The sequence below is a fragment of the Rana temporaria genome, chromosome 8 (assembly GCF_905171775.1).
Source record: "Rana temporaria chromosome 8, aRanTem1.1, whole genome shotgun sequence".
NCBI lineage: Eukaryota > Metazoa > Chordata > Amphibia > Anura > Ranidae > Rana > Rana temporaria.
Window position 1 is genome coordinate 116,303,091 of NC_053496.1, and position 18,725 is coordinate 116,321,815.

The window sequence follows — 18,725 nt, forward strand, 5'->3', positions numbered from 1 at the left end:
CAGAAACTAAGGTTAGAAGGATCTAGCTCAAATTAGACATATATGTTTCTGCATGGCTGCTTTAGTTTACTGTTTTGTATTGGTATGACAAGGTATGATACTTACAGCTTAAATGGTAATTCCACTTTCGTAGGAAAAAAAATATATAGCATATTAAAAAAATAATATAACATATACAATTGCTACAAAAACCATATTATAATTGAATGTTAATAAAAATTACTTTTTCAATCTGCAGTGCTGTAATTTTCTGTAAAATTTGATGCAATATGCAACCTGCAGGCATTCTGTACACAGTTGGCATGAAGAACTTCAGAAATGCCATTTCCTGCTTATGTGATTGGCTCACTGATTTTCCTAGAAGTCTGCACTAAGAGACAAATAAAATGTTAAGCATCCTCTGCAACAAAAATCAAATTTTTAGTTAGATATTCCCTAAGAATCAGGACCCAGGTTTGAACCTGCTACCTCTGCTGTGCCTCATGGTGTCTCTTTTTGCTAAGCCACATGAGATACTGGGCAAATCCTTCAATTAATGATCTTGCTTCAAACCTTTGCTCCTCCCAAGAACTTCTTATTAAGGCCACTTTCACACGTGCGGACAGTATGTCCATCCATTTTCGGATGAAATATGGACATACATGTATCCGTATGGGATAGCGGGTGTCAGTGGCTGACACCCGATCTCATCGGTCCCCGCTATGGTCCGATTCTGCAGACGGAGGAAAATCCTATTTTTCCATCTGTCTGCGGATCGGATCGGGTGAACACGGATAGACGGTCCGTGTTCATCCGATCCCCCCATAGAGGAGTGCGGAGATCTGACAGGGTGGTCCCTGCACAATGTACAGGGACCGCCCTGTCATCTGCCGGCTCAGTGGGGATCAACGGAGCGATCCCCGCTGAGCAAGCGTATGAGAAAGGTACGGATCCTCACGGGATCAGTACGTGTGAAAGATGCCTTAAGCTGTCTCTGCACTACTTATTGCCAAATTATTATGCTTTTTCTAGCGATATCTCCTTCTTGTAATTTCTTCTGATGTCCATATCTTCAATACCACTTGTTACCAACCTTTGGCTTGTTCCTCGACCTATGCATCTACCTGATCTCAATCTGTAACCACTTGTTACTGACCTTTGCTACTGTATGTTCACTGACTATGTTTCTACCTGCTATATCTGCTACTGGACCCTGGCTTGCTCACCTCCTGGTGGAGCGAACCTGAGGACCACAACCTGGTACTAACACGCAGCAAAACCCATCTCCACCATTAGTAGCTCTGGTGAACACTGGCTAGTACTTAGACTCTGTGGGCTAGATTCAGATAGGTTAGCGGATCTTTAGATCCGCGTAACCTATCTCATTTACAATCCACCGCCGCAAGTTTTTGAGGCAAGTGCTTTATTCAGAAAGCACTTGCCTGTAAATTTGTGGCGGCGTATCGTAAATCCCCCCGCGGAATTAAAATTCCGCGGGTAGGGGGCATGTAAAATTTAAATCAGGCGCGTCCCCGCGCCGAACGAACTGCGCATGTGCCGTCCGTCAAATTTCCAAGCGTGCATTGCTCTAAATGACATCGCTAGGATGTCATTGGTTTCGACGTGAACGTAAATTACGTCCATCCGTATTCGCAAACGACTTACGCAAACGACTTAGAAAATTAAAAATTCGACGCGGGAACGACGGCCATACTTAACATAGGATACGCCGCATATAGCAGGGGTAACTATATGCCGGAAAAAGCCAAATGCAAACGACGTAAAAAAAAGCGCCGGGCGGTCACGCGTTTCTGAATTCCCGTAACTCCTCATTTGCATATTCCTCGCGTATACAAACGGAAGCGCCACCTAGCGGCCAGCGTGAGATTGCAGCCTAAGATCCGACGGTGTAAGTCACTTACAAATGTCGGATCTTAGGGATATCTATGCGTAACCTGATTCTATGAATCAGGCGCATAGATACGACGGCCGGACTCAGAGATACCTTATCTTACCGTATCTTCTTTCTGAATCCGGGCCTGTATCTTGGGTGAACTGCCAGGGTGACCTGTACCTATCCAGCTGATCGTGGGAGCTTCTCTACTACTATAGCTACTGGTCTCTGAACCTCACCCCTGGCCATTAGAACACTGTAAGTGCATCAGCTGATTAATAATGAAAAAGCCACTCCCATTCAGATTCATTCTTCTGCACAAATCAAACAGCTTTTTATTCAGAACAGAAATAGGTAGGACTCTGCAATAAGATTTGATAAAATCCCTGCAATGTACATTGATCACCCAGGGGGGAGTATTTTTTTTCTTAAGAAAAGCGGAGTTTCTTTTCAAAATTACACTTTAGAATAGAAATTCCAACCGAATATGTATTCTTAACTCAAAAATGTACTCTCTGTTGCTGTCAGCCTCCTCCAAAACTCCAAATACTTTATTTATTTATCTTGCTTCTCTGATATGACTTCCTGTTAGAGGGTGGCTATGTTTGTTCTCCATGGTCCCACTGTATGTATGAACATAGTCACCCTCTCTTGTTTCCAAGATCGACTAGGGACTATGTCTGAACTATGGGATTCTTAGTGTGCACAGAGCAGAACATATGACTGTAACTAACATGCGCTGCGGGTTCCAAACAAATGGCAAATGACAAATAGATTACAGGGCAATTAAATAGTGGATGTGTTTTGATTATTTTTAAAAACTAATGCCCCGTACACACGATCGGAATTTCCGATGGAAAAAGTCAGATGGACTTTTTCCATCGCGTTTTCCGATCGTGTGTCGCCCCATCTGAGTTTTTTCATCGGAAATTCCGATGAATTCCATCAGAGTTTATATATAGAACATGTTCTAATTTTTTCCGATTGAATTTCGTCAAAATTCTGATGTGATTTGGCCGGACAAAAGCCTAATCGTGTGTACGCGGCATTAGGCTATTACTTAGCATAACTTTAAACAGTAAAGTCAATCATTTAAAAGATTATTTACTCAGATCAAATAATGCACATTTCCAATTAGCTTCTTTTCTCAGTACTCTTACAAAAAATACAAAAAATAGATATTTGATATTAATGGTATACTTCAGCTGAAATGGAAAGGGAAACCTTGAAATTCATAAAGTTTTTTTGTACTAGTCGCTTTTGTCAGTAATCTGGCAATCTGAAAATCCTGTTTGTTGTACAGGAGACCTATTCCTAAATACTCCCACTGCATACACTTTGCTGGATTGCATGCTGAACAGACATGTAAAAAAGGATCAGCACTGAGAAATATCCCACAGTCACCAATCAGATATAAAACATTTAGAAATTTTTAAGGTGATTGCTGTTACAGGAAGCTAAACATTCTTTTGGAAGTGCACTCCCAGTTACCCTGTAAAGTGCTCTATGAATTCTGGCAAAGTAGATTGCAGGGAGCTCAGACCAATGCTGACCAAACATTGTTTGATATCTTTTACTCAGCCCGTGGGCTGAATGAAAGAAATCTAACAGGTTCCTCAAAGCACACTAAAGACCACAGATGATTAAAACCCCCTGCTGGGCTATACCCCTGCATGGAGAGATGAATCTCCCTGCTGATGGTAAATGTCAGAATACCCAAACAGTGGCTACATCTGATTGATTGAATGCAGGTACTGTTCAGCAATTTTTTTTTGATGTTTACAGGAAAAATATACTTATTGCTTGGTGGTTGTGATGTGAGAAACTTTACTTGTGATGTAAAACAGGGGTCTCCAAACTTTCTAAGCAAAGGGCCACTTTACTGTCCTTCAAGTTTTAGGGGGGCCATACTGTGGCCAGTGGGAGTCGAAAATGTCCCGGCATCAGTGCCCCATCATCGGTTTAATAGGAGAAATAGTGACCTTTTGTTGGTATCAACAGGAAGAATAGTGCCCCACTGATGGTGTCAGTAGGGGAAATGGCGCCTCATCATTGGTGTCAGTTGGTTGAATAGTGCCCCAAGGGCCAGATAAAGGCGAGCAAAGGACCACATTTGGCCCCCAGGCCACACTTTGGAGACCACTGATGTAAGAGATAGCTGTTCCCAAAAACACACACAGTGTGAAAATGAGTGGTGATGCAGGAAGCAGAGAAAGTCATTATATGAGACTGTGAAGTGCACTCTGGATTCTGCTGGAGGTCAATTACAGTAAAGGAAACCAGTGCTAATAAGGATATTATACATGGATATGATTTGGAAGCTGTAACTTCTGATCTGTCCTTCCTTCATTTTCTGAAAATTTGTTCTAGACCAGTGACTCTGAAAGTATTGAAGCTAGAGAGAGTCAGGCAACTAGCATTAACATAAAGTGGTTATTAATGGCAACCTCCACATTTCTAGTTTTCAGATTTATCATATTTCTGGTTTCTTTTCAAATAAACCTAGTGGAGTTTCTGACTTTATTCATTGCTGTATTTGCTCTGTATATTAGTAGCTAACTAATAGTTTTCAGTTGTTGCCTGAAATTGCTGACCTATCCTCATCTGAGATCGTCTCCATTTAGCTCACTCCTTGAAATGGCTATAAAGAGTGAAAATATCCCTAGGGCACCAGCTTACTGAATTTGTGTCTGTTGAATCCCAAGACTGACATAAAGCCGATAATAAATTCCAGAGAAATGCTATTGAGTGCATATTGAATGTTTTCACATTGTGTAAGCTTGTTGTTCATATTTCTCATCTGCTCTTTTTATTTTTTTATTTATTTCAAGGTAACACCTGGCAGTAAAGCAGCACAATCCAATGTAAATCAGGGAGATTTGGTGGTGGCCATCGATGGAGTAAACACAGATGGCATGACTCATTTAGAGGCCCAGAACAAGATCAAGTCAGCCAGCTACAACCTGGGTCTCACCTTACAAAAGTAAGCTTCTCTTGAAGTGATAGATGTAAACAATGTATAAATGTATGTAAATTTGTTGTATCCAATGCATTTGCATGAATAGTAGAATTGGGTAGCCATAACACCAATAACCCATTTAGTAAAGAGATGTCAATCTTAAGGGCTATTTGTGTTAGTCTGTCCATTCACAGTTAGATTTTTTTTTTGTTCAGCCAGTGGGCTGAACAAAAAATACACAGCGGTTCCCCCATCCACACGAACGAGGTGGATGAAGGAACCCCCCATTGGGATATTATATTCTGACTGGGGTACACGCCACTGTGAGAATACACTCATTAGCAGTTGCAGCTCAATTTCCCAACATGTCCCTTTAACAGAGGTCAATTAGGCAATCAACTTCTGAGGAGTAGGGAAGCCCACATACTCATCAAATTTGGCCATTCCCTTCTGGACCAGCCTAATTTTGGCCAGCTTCAGACTGTCTATATATGTTAAGGCTGCAATAGATGACTTGAATTTCTCTCGTTCAGCCCCTTAGCTGATAGAGAGAAAATCTATTTATTTCCACACTAAAGGTGGCCATAAATGGATCGAAATTCAGCTGGTTTAGCATGGACTGAGTTTTGAACCATGTGGGGCCACTGAAGTTGAACAGAAGTCGATCTACTGATCAACTTCAGTATAGCCTTCCTGTTGGATGAAAGCTCTGCCTCCAGGCTGGAGATGAGGAAGGAAGAAGAGAAATCTGAAGAGAGGGACCTTAACCACCCTTCAGTTTCATCCAGGAGACACCCTGTCCAGCATGGGAAGATCTGTCCAGCAGGAAGTCTGAATAGCAGTCTTATCCAAAGCATTAGGATTCAAAGGACAGTGTTAGTACCTCTACACCCCAAGGGCCTACAAGGGAGAAGGCTGTCTGATGCAATATCCAACATGCTTTTATAGGGACGGTGTCACAGCTAAACATAAATTCCTTAAAAATAAGATACAATATTGGTGCATACTAAGATATAAAAAGAATCAAACAGATGTCTCCAAAAAGTCCTTTGAGCTAAACAAAGCTCTATGTGAGATGACAGTCTTTTGGAACTGGGCAGCCTTACAGAGGGAGTCGAAGCTGAACTCTGAAAAAGATGCATCCAACCTGGACAACAAACCGGCCCTGACTCACACAGGCTGATTGCTTACAGCCAAAGGGACCATCCATACTGGCGGAGATTGATCGCTGAGTGGACATTCATATACCTCTATACAGTAACTACGAAGTGAGTGGTTTGATGCTTTTATAATATTAAAGTGATACAGTTTAAACTAAGTGGCGCCTGTTCTTTGTGTTCTCTTGTAAACATAAATCCCTTGCTCTTGGACACTTTTCAAGGCAGCCAAGTGGGCTGGTATTTTCTGCAAAAGTTAGGACTTTGTGAGGTTCTACTAATGCGAAACAGTGTTCCTACATATAGCGAGGTTCTCCTAAGGGGGCATAGTGCTCCTGCATACAGTTCGGTACTTTTTGCTATTTCTACCAAGGAGCAACAGTGCGCATGCATACATTTGATACTTTGCTGGTTTTACCAAGGGGACATAGAGCTTCTGTAAGTTTTGTGACTTTGCTATTCACCCAGGGGACATAAAGCTCCTGAAAAGAGAAAATCTTGCTACTTATCCATAAGGCCGTGTACACACGACCGGTCCAAACCGTTGAAAACTGGAAGCATTGAACTTCATTTTTTTCAGCACGTCGTGTGTTTTACGTCACCGCGTTCTGACCCGATCGGTTTTTGAACTGATGGTGTGTATGCACATCACACCATCAGTCTGCTTCAGCGGTGAACCGATGAAAGCGATCGGACCATTCTCATCGATGGATCGACCGTGTGTACGCGGCCTCAGAGATAAATACAATCCAGGATCTGCATTTTCTTGTACATAGTGAAGGAAGTTTGTCCTCAAGTTGCTCTACCAAGTCAAGTTGGGCATCCAATGACCCCCTCATCCCCATCCAAGTTGTTTTCTCTCAATAAAACAACAAAAGCAAGCTCATCAACTGGTTACTGATTCTGTGCGAAAAGATGGAAAATGTGTGTTGCGTAGGAATAGGGATACCTAAAAATCCAGCGGCCCTCTAGGGTGTAATACTACACAAGAAAACTGGTCAACTGATATGCCATTTTCATTAAAGTAAAAACCCTGCTTCTTTTTTTTATCATATGCAGAGTTTGATTTGCCTAGGACTAGGTTTACTCAAATAACAATGAAGCTTCATCTACATAAAAAAATGGCAGCCAACAAAAGACAGAAAAAGATCAATACATCAGTAGATAATAAATTACAGAAATGCTTCAGTGATTGATGCAAGATCACTTAAGAGCTATTTTGCTGAAAGCAGACAGAGTAGTGAAGTTCATTCTTTCTGTTCATTGAAGTAACATTGATGTATAGAAAGAAGAGAGAGCTTTTCTTCTCTTAGTCAATTTCAGTTCCAAAAGATAGCTCAGAAATTGAATACACGATAAAAGACAAGCTAAATTACATCCAATTTGAAAAGTGTTTCAATTCATTGTATGAATTGCTAAACTGATGATAGTTCAAACCCTGTATGAAAGCATTGTGAGTACTATAGCTAGAAAAGGAATAACATTCTTGTCTTGGCACTTCAAAAGGAGCTTTATAAAAACTGAATTCCAGGAAAATATAAATTATGCCATAATTAAATCCAGTTACAGTATGTATTCGTTAGAAAAAATCATTCGAAGATTACAACAGCCTGGCAGTTGGGTCACCCAATTAATGTACCACTTACTGTATATTAATGATCAGACTGATGTGGATATAGTGTTACTTTGGCTGATAAAGCTTCTGGTTTATGGTCATATTTTTGGCGAATGCCATGCCTCTTACTGTCCTCATGATTAAAGCCTAAGTTCACCTTTGGAAGATGTTACATGTTACACCTGTATTTAGGGTGTAACTTGTGCCATGTTCTAGCTCGTGTCGTGCTCACAGGGCACATTTTCTTCAAAAATATGTGCATGTATTATGTTTTCCTAAAAGATGAACTTCTCTTTTAATCATTGTCGTGCAAAAACGTAATAAAATGTATTGAAGCAGAAAAAAAAACATAATTTTTGCGATTCAGCTCTGCGTCGCTTTAGCTGACAATTGCCTGGTTGTGCAACGTTGTATCCAAACATAATTAGCTTTTTTCCCCCCCCATAAATAGAGCTTTATTTTGGTTGTATTTGATTACCTCTGCGGTTTTTATTTTTTGCGCTATGAACAAAAAAAGAGCGAACATTTTGAACATAAAGCTATGTTTTTTACTTTTTGCTATAATAAATATCCCCCAAAATATATCAGTTTAGGCCGATATGTATTCTTCAATATACGCAATAAGCGTATATTAATTGGTTTCCGCAAAAGTTATTGCGTTAACAAAATAGGGGATAGATTTATGGCATTTTTCTTAGTAATGGCGGCAATCCGCAATTTTTATCGGGACTGCGACATTATGGCGGACACATTGGACACTTTTGACACTATTTTGGCACCATTGACATTTATACAGCGATCAGTGCTATAAATAGCCACTGATTACTGTATAAATGGCAGGGAAGGGGTTAAACACTAAAGCCCTGTACACACGATCGGTTTGTCTGATGAAAACGGACCGATGGACCGTTTTCATCTGACAAACCGATCGTGTGTGGGCCCCATCGGTTTGTTTTCCATCAGTAAAAAAGAAAATAGAACATATTTTAAAATGTTCCTATGGATAAAAAAACAATAGAAAAAAAACGTTTGTCTGTGTGGAAGTCCATCGGTCAAAATCCATGCATGCTTAGAATCAAGTCGACTCGGAAGCATTGAACTTAATTTTTCTCAGCACGTCGTAGTGTTTTAGGTCACCGCGTTGGACACGGTCGATTTTTGACTAATGGTGTGTAGGCAAGACTGATGAAAGTCAGCTTCATCGGATATCTGACAAAAAAATCCATCGGATTAGATTTCATCAGATATCCAACCGTGTGTACAGGGCTTAATGGGTGATCAATGGGTTAAGTGTGTCCTAGTGATTCTAACTGTGGGGGGATGGGCTACCACTGACATGACAATGATCACTGCTCCCGATGACAGGGAGCAGTACATCCCTGTCATGTCACTAGGCAGAACAGGGAACAGGCTTTTGGAGATACTTTTATAACCCTTTCCAGCTTTATGCAAGTCAACAATTCTTAATAGTAGGTCTTCTGAGAGCTCTTTTGTGCAAGGCATCATTCACATCAGGCAATGCTTCTTGTGAAAAGCAAACCCAGAACTGATGTATGTTTTTTATAGGGCAGAGCAGCTGTAACCAACACCTCCCATCTCATCTCATTGATTGGAGTGAGGTGTCAGCCAACAGAAGTCCAATTAGCTCTTGCAGATGTCATTAGTCTAGGGGTTCATATACTTTTTCCACCTGCACTGTGAATGTTTACACGGTGTGTTCAATAAAAACATGGTAACATTTAATTTTTTTTGTGTGTTATTAGTTTAACCACTTCCGGACCGCCGCATGTACATTTACGTCGGCAGAATGGCACGTATAGGCACATTGGCGTACCTGTACGTCCCTGCCTAGACGTGGGTCGGGGGTCCGATCAGAAACCCCCCGGTACATGCGGCGGTTCCCGTGGCTGTCCGAGCGATCCGGGATGAGGGGGCGGCTGTTTGTTTTTGTCCACCCCCTCCGGAACGCTCTCAGCCAATCCGCGCACTCCCCCGTGTGTCACTTCCTCTGCCTGTGTAAACACAGGAAGAGGGAAGTGATGTGATCTCTCCTCTCGGCTGTATTTTCAACCGCTGCTGAGGAGAGATCACATCACACAGTGAGTCTGCACAACACTACACTGACACCAGGACACACAGGCACATTAACCCCTTGTGATCCACCCCCCTGTCACAGTGTCACTGAATGCAGTGATCATATATGTACTGATCACTGCATTTAGTGTCAGTGTGACAGGCAGTGTGACAGGCAGTTAGTGTTAGGTTCAGGGTAGCCCCCGTACACCCCTAATAAAGTTTTAACCCCTTGATCACTGCCTTAGTTAACCCTTTCACTCCCTATTGCCAGTGTCACTAAGCGATCATTTTTCTGATCGCTATATTAGTGTCACTGTTCCCGCTCGGTAGCTATTTTTTTTTTTATTGCGATTTTTTTTTTACTAAAGACATGTGGCTGAATAAATTTTGGCCTAAATGTTTGACTAAAATTTAGTTTATTTGATTTTTCTTATAACAAAAAGTAAAAAATATAGTTTTTTTTTCAAAAATGTCGCTCTATTTTTGTATATAGCGCAAAAAATAAAAATCGCAGAGGCGATCAAATACCATCACAAGAAAGCTCTATTTGTGGGAAGAAAAGGACACAAATTTTGTTTGGGAGCCACGTCGCACGACCGCGCAATTGTCTGTTAAAGCGACGCAGTGCCGAATTGTAAAAACCCCTTGGGTCATTTAGCAGCATATTGGTCCGGTCCTTAAGTGGTTAAGCAGTCTGTGATTGTCTATTGTTGTGACTTAGATGAAGATCAGATCACATTGTATGACCAATTTGTGCAGAAATCCATATCATTCCAAAAGGGTTCACATACTTTTTATTGCAACTGTACTTTAGGTTAGACAAAACCTGACTTACTCCTTAATCTTCAACTCATGATGTCAGTCTGCAGGACTGTGTACATTGCAGATGTACAAACCAATGAATGATACATTACTGCGTTATCATCACCTAAGGAGAGGAAGGCACACTTGACTTTACACTATGGTGGATAATACATTTCAGTGATCTAAGGTGGTGCTTTAACCCAAAGCAATTTGATAATAACTTTCAGCAGTGTACTGAAATGCTTGCCGACCGCAGCACGACAATATGCATCGGCAGAATGGCACGGCTGGGCAAAGCAACGTACCTGTACCTCGCCATTAAATCGTGCCAGTGGGTCCTGAGGACTCGATGTCTGCCGGGTGTCCGTGATCGTGTCACGGAGCGGTAGGACGTGGAGATGCGAAGTACTTCCCTGTTCTGCCTAGCAACATGACAGAGATCTGCTCCCAGTCATTAGGAGCAGTGATCTCTGTCATGCTGTAATGAGCTTATCCCCCCACAGTTAGAATCAATCCCTAGGACACACTTAACCCTTTAATCGCCCCCTAGTGTTTAACCTCTTCCTTGCCAGTGTCATTTACAGTAATTATGCATTTTTATAGCACTGATCACTGTATAAATTACAATGGTCCCAAAATAGTGTCAAAAGTGTCCGATATGTCCGCCATAATGTCGCAGTCACGATAAAAATCGCAGATCACCGCCATTACTAAGAAAAAAATTATAATAAAAATGCCATAAAACTATCCCCTATTTTGTAGACACTATAACTTTTCCGCAAACCAATCAATATACGCTTATTGCATTTTTTTTACCAAAAATATGTAGAAGAATACATATTGGCATAAACCGAGAAAGAAATTCATTTTTTTATATATTTTTGGGGGATTTTTATTATAGCAAAAAGTAAAAAATATTGCTTTTTTTTTAAATTTACGCAATTTTTGTTAATAGCGCAAAAGATAAAAACCGCAGAGGTGATCAAATACCACCAAAAAAAAGCTATATTTGTGGGAAAAAAAGGATGCCAATTTTGTTTGTGTGCAACGTCGCACGACCATGCAATTGTCAGTTAAAGTGACGCAGTGTCGAATCGCAATAAGTTCTCTGGTCAGGAAGGGAATAAATTCTTCCGGGGCTGAAGTGGTTAAACCAGTAAAACTAATTTCTAAATGGTTTCTTTGGATTATTTCTTAGATTTGAATACAACCAATTTAAAACTAGCAGAGCCCTCTGATTCCTCCTGTATTCAATTGTATTGTAACTGTACTGTCTGCCCTCATGTTGTAAAGCACTGCGCAAAGCCTGTATAATAATAATAATAACTTTTTTCATTTTTCTGATCGCTATATTAGTGTCACTGTTCCCGCTCGGTAGCTATTTTTTTTTTTATTGCGATTTTTTTTTTACTAAAGACATGTGGCTGAATAAATTTTGGCCTAAATGTTTGACTAAAATTTAGTTTATTTGATTTTTCTTATAACAAAAAGTAAAAAATATAGTTTTTTTTTCAAAAATGTCGCTCTATTTTTGTATATAGCGCAAAAAATAAAAATCGCAGAGGCGATCAAATACCATCACAAGAAAGCTCTATTTGTGGGAAGAAAAGGACGCAAATTTTGTTTGGGAGCCACGTCGCACGACCGCGCAATTGTCTGTTAAAGCGACGCAGTGCCGAATTGTAAAAACCCCTTGGGTCATTTAGCAGCATATTGGTCCGGTCCTTAAGTGGTTAAGCAGTCTGTGATTGTCTATTGTTGTGACTTAGATGAAGATCAGATCACATTGTATGACCAATTTGTGCAGAAATCCATATCATTCCAAAAGGGTTCACATACTTTTTATTGCAACTGTACTTTAGGTTAGACAAAACCTGACTTACTCCTTAATCTTCAACTCATGATGTCAGTCTGCAGGACTGTGTACATTGCAGATGTACAAACCAATGAATGATACATTACTGCGTTATCATCACCTAAGGAGAGGAAGGCACACTTGACTTTACACTATGGTGGATAATACATTTCAGTGATCTAAGGTGGTGCTTTAACCCAAAGCAATTTGATAATAACTTTCAGCAGTGTACTGAAATGCTTGCCGACCGCAGCACGACAATATGCATCGGCAGAATGGCACGGCTGGGCAAAGCAACGTACCTGTACCTCGCCATTAAATCGTGCCAGTGGGTCCTGAGGACTCGATGTCTGCCGGGTGTCCGTGATCGTGTCACGGAGCGGTAGGACGTGGAGATGCGAAGTACTTCCCTGTTCTGCCTAGCAACATGACAGAGATCTGCTCCCAGTCATTAGGAGCAGTGATCTCTGTCATGCTGTAATGAGCTTATCCCCCCACAGTTAGAATCAATCCCTAGGACACACTTAACCCTTTAATCGCCCCCTAGTGTTTAACCTCTTCCTTGCCAGTGTCATTTACAGTAATTATGCATTTTTATAGCACTGATCACTGTATAAATTACAATGGTCCCAAAATAGTGTCAAAAGTGTCCGATATGTCCGCCATAATGTCGCAGTCACGATAAAAATCGCAGATCACCGCCATTACTAAGAAAAAAATTATAATAAAAATGCCATAAAACTATCCCCTATTTTGTAGACACTATAACTTTTCCGCAAACCAATCAATATACGCTTATTGCATTTTTTTTACCAAAAATATGTAGAAGAATACATATTGGCATAAACCGAGAAAGAAATTCATTTTTTTATATATTTTTGGGGGATTTTTATTATAGCAAAAAGTAAAAAATATTGCTTTTTTTTTAAATTTACGCAATTTTTGTTAATAGCGCAAAAGATAAAAACCGCAGAGGTGATCAAATACCACCAAAAAAAAGCTATATTTGTGGGAAAAAAAGGATGCCAATTTTGTTTGTGTGCAACGTCGCACGACCATGCAATTGTCAGTTAAAGTGACGCAGTGTCGAATCGCAATAAGTTCTCTGGTCAGGAAGGGAATAAATTCTTCCGGGGCTGAAGTGGTTAAACCAGTAAAACTAATTTCTAAATGGTTTCTTTGGATTATTTCTTAGATTTGAATACAACCAATTTAAAACTAGCAGAGCCCTCTGATTCCTCCTGTATTCAATTGTATTGTAACTGTACTGTCTGCCCTCATGTTGTAAAGCACTGCGCAAAGCCTGTATAATAATAATAATAACTTTTTTCATTGTCAGCCTTCGTTTGCTGCCAACTAAAGTAGATTGGGTTAGGTAACTGAAAATATGAAGCTCCCTAACCTTTAATAGAAATACGTTCCACTGATTGGATTTACAAGTGCCCGGAAAAAATATAGATGAGAAACAATGAAAAGAGCCTGTTGCAAACATTGTATTGACTTAACGCAATGGCCTTCTAGTAGACAAAAGTTTTATGGGGGAGATTAGACTTTTTTAAATTGTACAATACAAAGGTATTATTCTCTACCAGTCACTGCACATTATGGCAGAAAAAAATCCATAGTTCAGATGTAATTTTCTTTACAATAAAAGACTGTGGTCATTCAGTGCTTCCAGTAGGCCTGTGTTATTGTGTTTAGAATTGCTTGGGTTAAATGGTTATTTCAACCCAGATTACAGGTAATTGGCAATGACTTGGCCTTCTCAGAATTTCTTTCTACAGTGGGAAAAAAATGTTTTTTGACCCCCTGCAGATTTTGTAAGTTTGCCCGCTTACAAAGAAATTAAAGGTCTATATTTTTTATCATAGGTGTATGCTAAATGATAGAGACAGAATATCAACCAAAAATCCCCTAAAATACACAAGATACAAATGTTATAAATTGAGTTGCAGTTCAATGAGTAAAATAAGTATTTGATCCCCGAGCAAAACATGTGAACAAGGAGAAACCCTTGTTGACAAGCACAGAGGAAAGATGTTTCTTGTAGTTGGTGACCAGGTTTTCATGCATCTCAGGAGAGATTTTGGTCCACTCTTCTTTACAGATCTTAAGGTTTAAGATCCTTAAGGTTTCTTGGCTGTCGCTTGGCAACTCGAAGTTTCAGCTCCCTCCATGCATTTTCTAAAGGATATAGATCTGGAGACTGGCTAGGCCACTCCATGACCTTAATATGCTTATTCTTGAGCCACTCTTTTGTTGCCTTGGTGGTATGTTTTGGGTCATTGTCATGCTGAAAGGCCCATCCATGACCCATCTTCAGTGTTCTGGTTGAGGGAAGAAGGTTCTCATCCAAGATTTTACAATACATGGCCCCATCCATATTTGTTCTTTTGTTTATCAAATCTATATTTTCAGTAATAAATACACTCAGATTAATTCGACAGTACCCAAATTGTCCATAGGCGATGCTTTAAAAGCTTTTATAGGCAATCAGTTTAAAATTAACAGAGAATAATGGCCCTAGAATTATAGTTCTCACTATGATGTGTGTGGTGATGTCCAATATGTACGGTGCAATCATTTTCGTACATGTGTGCACCTGAAGCATGAGTTTGCATTGTATGTATATGTATGTTAGGGGTAGGGGTGTTTTTTTAATTCTATTTATTTTATTACACTTTATTTTTTTAAAGGGGTTGTATAGCTTCTTGTTTTTTCACCTTAATGTATCCTAGGAATTAAGGTGAAAAACACCTTGCACTTTCCGCCCCCGAGCCCCCGTTTTACTTACCTTAGCTCCGAATCTCCGTCGCCTCGATCCCACGTTGCTTTCCCCCAGCTCTTGTGGGCTCTTCATTGGATGATTTATAGCAGCGCAGCCATTGGCTCCTGCTGCTGTCAATCAAATAAATGATTCGGCATTCCGGGGGGTGGGGCCGAGTGATACACTCAGCGGCTATGGCCGCTGAATGTATCACACGGGAGCATGCCCGCAAGCTAACCCCCTTGGGAGAGCGTTTCCCAGAGGGGGGTTAGCTCTTGTGGGGAGGAGACAGCTGCCGAGGGACCCCAGGAGATGAGGATCGGGGGCAGGAACTACACAGTGGAGGTAAGTATGGTATGTTTGTTATTTAAAAAAATTAAACCTTTACAACCCCTTTAAACGTTAATCCTTTATTTCTACTTAACTTTATTGCTATTATGAGGGGGCAAACAAGCCCCTATCTGATAGCATAGTGCAATCAATATGATCTCCTGCAAAATTCTTGTTGTCTAACAGTTATATTGACACACTGGAGCTAATTTTAAGTAAAATATGCTGCAGGGCTTAGTGAATGGGGTGAAGCTCTGCTGATTTCCATCATCCAATCATGTGCATGTGTATTTTTCTTGCACATGATTTGTATTGTTTGCAAAGTGAAATTTTACCACATTCCCTAAGCTCTTAGAAAAATTCCCTTGCAATGTAAACTTTTGTCTTTAGTAAATCAGCAATATGGTAATATGGCTACCTGGAGTTCTTCTGTGCACAGAATGCCCACCCAGAAACATAATTTCCTGCTTCTGTGATTGTCTCATTGATTTTCCCACTAGTCTACACTAAGATACAAGTCAGATTTTTGGCATTCCCTGCAACAAAAATTTCATTTTTGGTAAGATACTCCCAATAGGAAATCACGTCTCAGACCCCTTTCTCACTGAGGCAGTTTTCAGGCGCTTTAATGCTAAAAATAGCGGCTGTAAATTGCCTGAAAGCTGCCTCTCATACCTCCCCAGTGTGAAAGCCGAGTGCTTGGGGGACAGGAAAAAAAGTCCTGAAAGCAGAATTTTTGCAGCAGTATAGGAGCGTTGTATACAGCACTTCTACATTGCCCCTGCCCATTGGAATGAATAAGCTCTTTATAAGAATGGCATTGCACTACATAGATGTGTGCACTGGGTGTGCCAGTTGTGCCTGGACACACCCTATTCATCCTATGTGGCACATATTCCCCCTGTTTAGACCACTAATATTTCACCAAAGCCCCCTAAAGGGGCTCCTAAATTAAAAAAAAAAATAATAATAAAAATAAAAACTACTGACACTGTCCACTGCCCTAATGACACCACCCACTGCCCTAATGACACCATCCACTGCCCTACTGACACTGTCAGTATATATACAGTACATGCATATCTGCATGCATGTCTGTGCACACCCATGCTTCACTATATCCCTTCATTTACCCGGGTGAACAAAGACATGCAAAAGGAAGGCTAGTATAAGCGGTGCAGAAACTGGCATTGAAACAAACCTTTATAGGCAAACACAGGTTTAAATTAGGTTAGACATTCTTTGCATTAAGATAAAAAAAAAAAAACATTTGTGTGTGGCAGCCACCACAGCACCCCCTAATTATTTACGTGAGCCCCATCTCTGTCCAGAATGTCTGAGTCGTCCGGGGCACTCCTCCTAATTGGCTGAGACACAGCAGCAGTGCCATAGGCTCCAACAGCTGTCAATCAGAGTCAGTCAGCCAATCAGGGGAGAGAGGAGGCGAGGCCGGGTCAGGGCTCCGTATGTCAATGGACACGGAGCTGTGTCTTGGCTCCAGTGCCCCCATAGGAAGCTGATGACTTTGGGGGCCACTTGATAGGAGGGAGGGGCCAGGGGAGCAGCTAAGTGGGAGCCAAGAATAGGAGGATCCCGGCTGCTCTGTGCAAAATCAACTGCACAGAGGAGGTAAGTATAACATGCTTACCATTTTTTTTAAAAGAGAGAATTTACAATCACTTTAATCTTGCACTCATTAGGTTAGTCTACAGGAATGTGTACATTGCAGATGTGCTTACATAAACCAATGAATGATACATTATTGCAGTATCAGCACACAAAGAGAGGAAGGCACACTTGACTTTACACTATGGTGGATCATACATTCCAGTAATCTATAAGGTTCTTTAACTCAAAGCAATTGGATAATAACTTTCAGTGTACTTAAACCAGTAAAATGTATTTCTTATTGGTTTCTTTGGATTACTTCAAATATTAGTTTTTTTTTAAACTTGTTAAATACAACCAATTTCATCATAAATTCTTTTATTGACAGCCTTAGTTTGCTAGCAGCCAGAGTAGATTGGGTTAGGAAACTGAAAATTTGAAGTCCCCTAACTTTCAATAGAAATACGTTCCATTGATTGTATTTACACGTGCCAGAATAAAACATAGATGAGAAACGATAAATAGAGCCTGTTGCAAACATCATATTGACTTCACTCATGGCCTTCTAGTAGACAAAATTTATACGGGAGAGATTTGACTTTACTAAATTGTATGATACAAAGGTATTATTCTCTACCAGTCACTTGCGCATTATGACAGAAAAAAATCCATAGTTCAGATGTCATTTACTTCACAATAAAATACATGGTCATTCAGTGCTTCCAGTAGGCCTGTGTTATTGTGTTTAAAATTGCTCGGGTTAAATAGCTATTTCAACACAGATTACAGGTAATCCGGCAATGACTTGACCATCTCAGAATTTCTTTCTATATTAAAGAAGAGAAAGCTACGGCATGACAGCCTCCTATCTTTGGGCAGTATGCTAGGAAATAGACTAGTGTAGTAGGTAAGAAAGTTCAAAAATACATTGCAGATTACTAAAACATTGTTTATGGAAACAAAAATCACTGCAAGTATGCTTTGAAAAAAATATATAGATTTTTCTGTGCTTCTACCTTTCATTTTTTAAACCAGTGACTTGATCCAGCTGGTCTAATCTATGAAATTGCAAATAATGATAAATATCTAATTAAATCTTTGCTGCTTTGAATCTGTTCCTTTATTTTGCCCTCACAGTTGCCAAGCTCATGTTTCAGGCCGCATACACACGATCGGTCAAAACCGATGAAAACAGACTGAAGGTCCGTTTTCATCGGTCCAAACCGATCGCGTGTGGGCCCCATCGGTCAGTTATCCTTCGGTCAAAAAAATTAGAACTTGCTTTAAAATTTGACCGGTGGACTCCTAACCGATGGGTCAAAACTGATCGTTAGTATGCAAAAGCATACCCGCACATGCTCAGAATCAAGTCGACGCATGCTTGGAAGCATTGAACTTCGTTTTTTTCAGCACGTCGTTGTGTTGTACGTCACGGCGTTCTGACACGATCGGTTAATTAACCGATGGTGTGTAGGTCCATCAGACCATCAGTCAGCTTCATCGGTTCTCATCGCATGGACTGATCGTGTGTACGCAGCCTCAGTTTTTATGTAAACCAACAAAATATATATTACATATTAAGAATTTCTGTAAATGTATTCTCTCTCATGTCCTTCTTTTGTTCCATGCTACATGTGTACTAAACTCTTTCAGGCCTTGTGGGTTTAAATAGATATCTGAT

General features: G+C 40.3%; 1 protein-coding gene across 4 annotated transcripts in view; it reads left to right on the plus strand.

The window, feature by feature from the left end:
• LDB3 (LIM domain binding 3) overlaps positions 1-18,725 on the plus strand; it is a 135,046-nt gene that overhangs the window by 65,781 nt on the left and 50,540 nt on the right. For all 4 annotated transcript variants that reach the window (XM_040320520.1, XM_040320521.1, XM_040320522.1 and 1 more), the window contains exon 3: positions 4,705-4,856. In XM_040320520.1, the coding sequence (XP_040176454.1) occupies positions 4,705-4,856 (152 nt within the window). The remainder of the gene's footprint in view (positions 1-4,704; positions 4,857-18,725) is intronic.